The sequence below is a fragment of the Populus alba genome, chromosome 15 (genome assembly GCF_005239225.2).
Source record: "Populus alba chromosome 15, ASM523922v2, whole genome shotgun sequence".
Lineage (NCBI taxonomy): Eukaryota > Viridiplantae > Streptophyta > Magnoliopsida > Malpighiales > Salicaceae > Populus > Populus alba.
Window position 1 is genome coordinate 13,784,013 of NC_133298.1, and position 9,560 is coordinate 13,793,572.

General features: G+C 34.0%; 1 protein-coding gene across 1 annotated transcript; it reads right to left on the reverse strand.

The window, feature by feature from the left end:
- Nucleotides 1–3,230: 3,230 nt before the first annotated feature.
- Nucleotides 3,231–8,931, reverse strand: LOC118058032 (aminoaldehyde dehydrogenase 2, peroxisomal). The gene is made up of 15 exons (XM_035070753.2): nt 8,705–8,931; nt 8,356–8,498; nt 7,686–7,766; nt 7,461–7,609; nt 6,466–6,558; nt 6,243–6,366; nt 6,061–6,126; nt 5,907–5,973; nt 5,667–5,743; nt 4,798–4,911; nt 4,458–4,535; nt 4,220–4,371; nt 3,993–4,053; nt 3,778–3,884; nt 3,231–3,583 (listed from the first exon to the last, which is right to left on the reverse strand). Exons 1-15 carry the CDS (start codon nt 8,811–8,813, stop codon nt 3,493–3,495), a joined length of 1,512 nt encoding a protein of 503 aa, XP_034926644.1. The 5' UTR covers nt 8,814–8,931; the 3' UTR covers nt 3,231–3,492.
- Between the last annotated feature and the right edge of the window lie 629 nt (nt 8,932–9,560).

The following is a 9,560-nucleotide window of genomic DNA, read 5'->3' on the forward strand; positions in this document are numbered from 1 at the left end:
AACTTTTCAACCCATGACTTGAGTCATTAGACCCGAAGCTCCCTATAAAAAAAAATCGTGAAACTTAATTTTCAATCAATCAAATATTGATGTATGAAATTGAAAAAAAAACTAATTATACAAAATGATTCAAACAAAAAAAACAGAAATTAAGAGAATAAAAATCAAAATTAAAATACCAAATTGTCTCTCACCTAACCTCATAACAAAAAACAAAAAAAAACCTTAGGCTCTAGTTTAATTTTTTACTTTATTTTTAAGGGTATTTTAAATGTTTCATTGTGTTTTTTTTTTTTTTTTTTTTTATATTTAGTTAAATATTAAATTACCATTTAGTTGACCTGATAATAATAATAAAAATATTATGAAAATATAAAAAAGTCCTTGAGGCAATTTTAAAATTTTGGCATTTTGATCATTATACTTTTAAAATGAAAAGAAATTATTTATTCTTTATTAATTTACTAATAATTAATACGCCTCATAAAAATACCTTAACTAATAGCCGGCTCAATATTTTTTATTTTTATTTTGACGTGAACTGCAAATACATTATTACACTGTTATAATAAACAATATAAATGGATCCCCGTTCTGTAGTGCTTTTCCATTCCTAATTAGCTTTTGCTAATAACTTGTATTTTTCAGCATGGTTTTATTAATCTTTCCGTTGTCACGAATCTCAACCTTTATTTTTATTTAACCAACAAATTGATTAAAAGGATCACGATTGCCAGGTTTAATAAAAAGCTTAAAGTTCACCACCCTCACTAAAAAGGCTAAACCAAAAGAACCCCCTAACATTTTTTAATTTGTTTTTAGCCGATGAAAAAGTAGTAAACAGTCCCTCCATTAGCATAGTTAATTTTAAGGGGTAGTTTAATTCATCAAGTTTTGAATTTAATTTTTAATAAATTATAAGTTGAGTTTTTTTAGGGCCACTTGAAGCTTATGTAGTCATTAATTTTTAAATCATGTAAGATTAGTCGAGATGTGCGCAGACTGACCCAGACAATTACATTAATAATAATAAATAAAAAAAATACATAAAATGCAAAAATGGATGTGAGGGCACCTCTTACGTCATTGTAAAACTAGAATTTTTTTTTATTTTTAAAAACCTTGAGGGATGTAACTTAACTGGTCAGATCCTAAGTTTGTTCTTAAGAGATCATTAATTTGAGTGTCACAAACCTCATAATCACTGGAGACTTATATAGTCATTAACTTCAGGGTTTCAGAGGATTAATCAAGATACATATAAACTGACATAGAAATTCATGGTTAACAAAAAAAAACACTACAATTTTTTTAGCAAAGTAAGACTTAAGGACTACCAAATAAAATCAATCATCTGGAGGAGGTATGGGGTTGATTTGGGAATTTTGACTGTAATATGTAACACAACACTTGGTGCTAACTTAAGCTCAACGGCTGAAGAATAAATGCTTGCCTTCTATTTTGTATCTGGATAAGGCGTAGTGTCCTATGTAATGTTGTTTTTCTTGGATCCAACACTATCTCTTCGGTTCCTTTTTTTTTAAAACCATCGACGGTTTTTGAAAAACATATATACATTTTGTTTAAAAGCATCGACGGTTTTTGAAACATATATACATTTTTGTTTAAAAGCCTATAATTAAAAGGCCTAAAAATAAGATAATAACTCAAATATATTTAGACGTAGTAGAATGTCAAGCTCAGATAATATAAGTCTGGTTTGTTTTCAGGCTCAACACTATTTAGTTTAACTATGTGCTAAACCTAAATACATGTAAGTGTGACAAGATGCCAAATCTCACACTTTTGGGTTTAGCTAGAGCTTGATGAGATGCTAAACTCAATACTTTTGGGTTCGATTACATAACGAGTCCAAGTGCATGTAGATCTAGTAAGATACCAAACTCAATATCCTTGGGGTTTGATATTCGACTACGCACTGAGCTCAAATACATATAGCTCTAATGAGATACCAAACCCAATACCTTGGGGTTCGGCTGCACACTAAGTCTAAATACACATGGATCTAGCAAGATGCAAAAACTAATACCCGTGGGTGGGTTTAGCCACGCACTGGTTCAAAGTGCATGTAGGTCTGCAGAGATACCAAATACAACATTCTTGGGTTCAATTGTACTTTGAATCCAAGTACGTATGAGTATGACAAGTTGTTAGAATGACAAACTGTCAGACTTATTATTCTTAGGTTTGGAATCATTTCAGATCTAAATACATATGGAGTTGATAATCTTTTTAGGTTCCATGTTGAGTTATAATTTTTTTTTTTATTATGACTTTTAACTTAAAATGTTAAAAGTTAAGAATAATCATATCCCTACATTCATCTCTAGGTGTATAAAAGTCTCACAAGGATCTATTATATTTTCATCAACATTAATATTGTGCAAGAGATATTTATTTATCCTTAATGTTATTAGAATGAGATAATGTTTCAACCCCTTCATTCAAGCAAACTGACAAAGTATCCATATCTTTTCTATTCTCTAAGTATTTTTACTCTTATTAAAGCATTTATCATATAACAAACACTCTTGTTTTTATATTTTAAAAACTCATTATCATAAAGTCTTTATTTATTGTAATATGCTATTAAAAATCACTAATTTTATTATCATAAAATCTTTAAATCCTTAAAAAAAAAATTATTTTATAGCTATCAGTTCTTCCATCACTAATCATTAACTTCATAAATTCTGGATAAGTGAATATTGATGTAAACATGTAATTACCTCTATCTATAAAAATAAAAAATCTCTGACACCTAATATATTAGATTTTAAAACATCTTCCGTTTAGACAGGAAACAGGGTGCACCGGCAAAGAATGGTAAAAAATAGGATTGACAGAGTAATGACAGTTTAAGTCAGATAACATGTGTATAGAGCTAGATAACTAGCCCACGCGCGGTTAGGAACTAAGAAATTAAGAATAGGATCAGCCACTGGGAAACGAGTGGCAGAAACATGGTGAGAAGTGGGTATGGCAGCCTGTTCACCGCACAATTTTGAAAGGGCTAGAAAACTGACCATAGCAGCTGGGCTCTTAGTTTTCTTACCGGTGATCAGGAAAGCCGAGATGCCAAGTTTGGTATCAGTTTATAGAACCCATTGCCGCAGGATTCACCCAGCCTCAACTTTGGTTGACCTCCAACCATTTTTAAATTAAAACAAGCAAATCACGGTTGGATTTGATGGTAAATGACTCAATAGTAAATGCCGAATAAAAGCAGCATCCGGCAGCTTTATGCTCCAGATTTTTAACAGGGTCAACAGTAGTACATGGCTAGGGCCAGCAAAGACACCATGTTCGGGTTATTAAACCATACCTGACGACAATCTAGTTTGGGGAGAAATTCCTTATTCCGCCCAAAGTTCCATTCAGTACACAAACATGGAGTTCATTGTATGGTATTCATTTCCATCATTTTGCTACGACTGCAATTCTGCATTTTTTTCCCCAGAAAACTTGCTCTTATAGCTTGGCAGGAGACTGGTACCAACCCCATGGTTCATCAGAGATATATTGCGTTACCTGCTTCACACTCAAGTAATTTTCAAGTCCCCTGAGAAAAAAAGAGGATAGCGAAAGGAGTCAGCATCAGCTAGCTATCAGTTGAGGCCCATCTAGAATAATTTCAACAATGTAAGGAAAAACAAAGCTGCACAGTTGGGCATTGCCTAAGTTTGCATGATAACCAAACAATTTTCTCTAAAAAATAGTATCTTGCATATCTGGTAAGTGTAATTAGGGTCATACCATTCTCCTAATTCACGCCCAAAACCACTGCGCTTAATGCCTCCCCATGGAGCCTGACAGAAGCATGGCTGTGAGCAATTGATCCATACAATACCTGCCCGGAAAGCCTGTAAAACGGGGGCAAAGGAGAAATATTGTCTCAAAAGGTAAACAATCCCTATCAACAGATTTTGGTGTGTAATTTGCACAAGATTGGATGTTAATTCATGTCTCACCTTGGTTACACGATCACACCTTTCTAGATCATTTGATATAACAGCAGCTCCTAAGCCATAACTGTGGGACATCCATAGAAAGTCAGAATAAAATCTCCAAGAACAAGGCAGATTGAGGGGGGGAAATAAGAAAGAAAAGAAGCCACAACAAAAGATGATGGAGATAAATCTGATCCAAGTATTCCGATACATTCATTGTCTTTATTGAGATACAAGAATCAACTTACTGGGTGTCATTTGCCAATTCGATGGCTTCATCTTCAGAACTAAATGTTTTAACACACAGAACAGGCCCAAAAACTTCTTCTCTCCAGATTTGCATGGAGGTCGTTACATCAGTAATGATGGTTGGTTCAACAAAGAATCCCTTGGTAAAATGCTGCCAAAGCATTTTTAAAATCACTCAAATACCCTGGAAGATAGAGAGAAAGAGCAATTCCCACTAAATGCAGGAATTATAAATACCTTGGGACAATCGCCACCACTCAAAATGGTTGCACCTTCACTCCTAGCTGTTGCAATGAATTCTAATACTTTCTCATACTGCAGCAACAAAGTAAATAATTAATTTAGCAAGTTTAGTTCGCCAAGAAATATTAAAAGTTCACAGAAGTGCATAAGATACACAATGTGACTAGGTGAAATCACAAGTTGAACAGAAAATTAGAGATTGGTTGAAACAATGATAGGTTTAACAAAAATTTGCCAGCCCTCCACTAACAAAATATAGTAGGGCATAACAAAATATACCCTCACCTGAACCAACAAAGAGAAATCAAAACGCAGAAATTTAACAAATACTTGCCTGCCCTCCACTAACAACCGGGCCAAGCCTACAACCTTCTTCGAAAGGATCGGAAATTTTAATTTTTTTGGTCCATTTGACAAGCCTGTCCAAAAATTCTGATGCAATGCTTTCCTGAAACATTAAAGTGAATAAAATCTCAACTTTTAGAAGGCTAACAAATTTTAACAAAAATATATCATTTGATAAACTATACACTCAAGGATGAAGATTTCCAAACATTTCTTATCCCATTTTCTTTCACTCATAGTAAATCTTAGATTTTAACTCTGCTGATACAGGCAAGTTCCTCATTTACAGTTAAAAGATTGGAAAGTTGTAATTATTGTCCTTAGGGAGAGTCATTTTCTTGAAGAAACATCGAGTTTTCAATTTATTTTTGAAGATGAAGAAGATTAGCCACAAGCTGTTAATATTTTATAGTGAGTTCAGACACCGGTGTTCTCCAGCATGGAGAGAATTTTTGAAGCTGTGATCACTTGCCTTTTTAGTATCTGGCCATGATGTTTTGTTGTTTGGATTGTAGCAATGGAGGGTTTCTTTTCATGCTTTGACTTGGTCACAAACTCCAAAATCTGGTTATTCTTTCATGGATTTGTTTTTTATGCAATTTTCTGAGCTCCTTGGGATGATTTATAACATTCTTTCGAGGCTGTTGGCTTGGAGTTTGGAGCATGGTTGGTGCTGCTTCTCTATATCAGGAAGCTAAATTCATTTTTTAGGGATCTCAGTAGTTCTGGTTGTAGCTAACAGGAATATTAGTTCAATTCTGTTTTTCAAGGCATGAAAATTCAACCCAAAGCACGAACTATAAACTACAGGTTTAGAGGTCAATGGTATGAATTACGCACAGAAGGTATCACACTTACATGCACTAAAAGACGAGATGTTGCACTGCAAATCTGGCCATTTGTCCAAAAGCAACCAAAGAGGGTCCACTCAACCGCTGGAAGATAGCAAGTAAAACAGTAAACTACTATTAAGAGCAACACCTGCATAATCATATACTTGCTACCCTATGTGATAAACCTTGGAAGCAAAAATCCTATAACATACTGTTGTTGATAAAAAAAAAAAAAAAAAAACAAGACCACGAGTGATCCTCCTACCCTTATCGATATCAACATCCTCAAAAACAATGATTGGGCTTTTCCCACCTAGCTCCATTGAAACAGGCTGACAAAATATTACATGCAGTGATTAGGCACAAATCAACAAAGAGCACAAAATAAGCTGGCAAAAATTGTTTAGCAGAAGACATACCTTGACCATTTGAGCTGCAGATGTCATTATCTTGCTCCCTGTAGCAGAGCTACCAGTAAACGCAACCTATCATCAACTTATTAGCAATTAAAGCAAGGTAGATATAAAACCCAAAAATAGTATTTATGAAGATCTGACTTGAAAAGGTGTCCAAAGAAGCAAATGATGAAAAAATACCACACCTTGTCAACATGAGGATGGGATGCCAAAGGAGCACCTGCTTCAGTGCCCAACCCAGTTAAAATATTGAGGACACCAGGAGGAAGACCAACCTCTCTACACACTTCAGCCAGCTCCAAACAGGTCCTGAAATATTAATAAAAAAATAAATAATAATTAGCATAAAGTGCAGCCAACCACCACCATAATTTATGCAAGGTCCAACAACGCAAGGGCCAGACATACACGGATGCCAGTTCAGATGGCTTCAGTATTGCAGTGCACCCAGCAGCTAGGGCTGGAGCCACTTTCCATGCACCCATCAATAGTGGGTAATTCCTTCAAAATATAAGAGACAAGAATAGTTAGTTTCTATAACATCTGGTTTATTATTCAGAGAGCAACTAAAACCATGGTTGCATGCAAAGTGAATTTTGCAAATAGACTCTAGGCAACTAATACAAAGTTATATGAGTTATAACCCAGACTACAAGATTCCAGATCGCAAAGAAGTAGAAATTCAAGTGCAGACTACAAACAGCCAGCATCAGTGAAATAACACATTATATCTCAGGAGAAGTACAGAGTAAGAGTGCACGAACAAATTTGATGGAGAACCACAAAAGGCTGCTATAAGACTTGGTTAAAAATAATTCACTGAAATCTAATAATGCAAAGCAGACACTTCAAGTTTTATTCTGCACAATTAAAGAAACACTCTCTTGCATAGATTTCAACTGGAGAATTTTTGGAGATTTATTACTATCAAACCAATAAACCGCCTAAAAATTGACGGCACAAGGGGTTTTAGCTCATAGAGGCATTTTGTTAACATGATGAAAATTAAGGAAAAGTTAGAAGCTCCAGGCTCTCGAACTTCACAAATTGCTAATGCCAACAAATTGCTAAGAAATTAATAAGAAGTCACATTCAGTGTATATCTTTTTTCCAAGTAATGAATGGAGCTTCTCGGTTCCACACAATTCATTCTTCCAGCTTCCTTAGATCCTATCATATGGAAACCACAATGTGTTTTTTTCACAATTCCACTATTGCTCATTGTTATTGACATTAGTGTAGCTGAATAGTGTAGCTGAGAAGGGGTAGCTTATTGGTGATGATCAATTTCAAAAAACAGCTGGCATGCCCAAGCCAGAAAAATTTAATTACAAAAAAGATAAGCATTAAATAATAAAGAGTAGAAAGGGCATAAACTTATCACATAGTGAAGCAGAAAATACCATGGAGTGATCAGTGCAACAACCCCAAGTGGTTCTTTAAGAACATAGCTCTTAAATGTTTCCATAGGAAGAGAAACAGGAGCTTTCTGCTTTGCATCTAAGCCTTCAGCAAGGTCCGCATAGTACTCAAAACATCCTGCGACATCATCCTGGACAACAAGAATTCCCACATAAGAAAATGTAAATGATATTCAATTCAATATCTTGACAGTACCACAAGCATACCATGTCCCACAGTGCTTCATCGAGAGGTTTTCCACAATCAATTACTTCAAGTTTTCCTAGTTCAGATTTCTTCTCTGTTATCTGCACACAAACAAAGATACAACAGCATTGAAACCCAAGATCGGAGGGGAAGTTCAATGGCCAACATTAAGAAAATTATTGATAGACTTGCACAAAAAAAAAAAAACATCAATAACAAATAATTTAACTCATACTCCATTAAAAAGAAAATGGGTTCCATATTTGACACCCGTAAATTGTCATGAACATTTTGAATATGAAAAATGTGAGCTTGTTATTTAGTAATCAAAGAAAATATCCCTCTCTGATTTTGACTCCAAACAATACTAAATGACGGAAAATAACTTTTGTAATTCCTCACAACAATAACAACATAAATGATACAAAAACATTCTTATAAAACGTATATAGTGATCAAAAGTAAAGCTTACTACAACAGAGGAAAGCAATTCATAACAATGAATGGACACCACCACCGAGAAAATTATGCAATTCAATTCACTACATGATTGGACGCAAACAGATAAGAAACTGCAATATAAAATAAAGAATCTAAGCAAACTGCAAGATATAAAAAGATTCCAAGATTAGTAAGCTTTCGAGTCGCCAGTGACAAAACATGTCAGCAAAACAGCAAATTAAACTGTACCTTAGCAGCAATAGCACGCAAATACTTGGCACGATAAGCACCAGAAGTGGAGGGCCAGTCTTGGCCTTTGTTCCTAGAAAATGCTTTCCTAGCTGCTTCCACTGCAATCTCCACATCTTCGGCAGTAGCTGCAGGTATATCACCTGAACAAGTACCATGTTCCACAAAACTATAAGGATGGAAACCTTTTTTGGGGTTGCAAGTCATTTAAGAGAATGAAAATCATTTAACAAGGGAAATAATAAGATCCCACAAATTTTAAGCAAGAAAAACATTCATTAGGGACAGGAATTAACGATTTAACCCAGCAAAACACCCACACATGCAGAGATATAGTGAGTGAACTGACCGACGATCTGTTCCGTTGCAGGGTTGATAATGGGGATGCGTTTTTTGAGAATGGGTTCTCTCCACTCTCCGTCGATGAATAGCTGTCGAATTGGTAGATGGATCGCCATTTTGACTCTATTGAGTTTTAGTGAGTTGAGAGCTTTACGGTGGATTAGTTCTTTTTATCCAACATCTTGGAGTCGATGCTCATATTTAGAGTACAGATTCCCTGTGCGTTACCTGACAAAGAGCTGTTGGGGTTGCTTTTAAATTGTTTTTTTAATTGTGATTATATTAAAATGATTTGAAAATATTAATTTAATAAAAATAAAAATTTTTAATTTTTTTAAAACACAAATATAATTGTGCTCAAGGTAGAAATTAATTTGTTGTTCCTCCACTCTACTAGTTTTTCTTTTCTTTTTTAATAAAAAAATATATAATTTGTTCGTCTTTCTCAACATTTCAATTCCCAACCATATCGTAAATTCATTTGTGATCGAAATAGAGAAGTTCAAATAAGAATTTTTTATCCTCCTCCTCAGGTGGCTGAACCCTAGTCTCATATGTGCATGGTGTTTTTAAATCTCCTTGGCAAAAAGTTCATAAACAAAAGCAATCTTTGCTTATGGGATTAAATTGCGTTGAGAGGATAATATTAATGGACATAATATAATTTAATTATGCACAATACACCACCAATTCTCTAATTCATGTTTTGAAAATATAGTTATTTTTTTAAAATATTTTTCATTTAAAAAAGTATGTTTTTATTTTTTAAATATTATTTTTAATTCAGTACATCGAAATAATTTAAAAATATTAAAAATATATTAATTTCAAATAAAAAAAATTTAAATTTTTTAAAAATATTT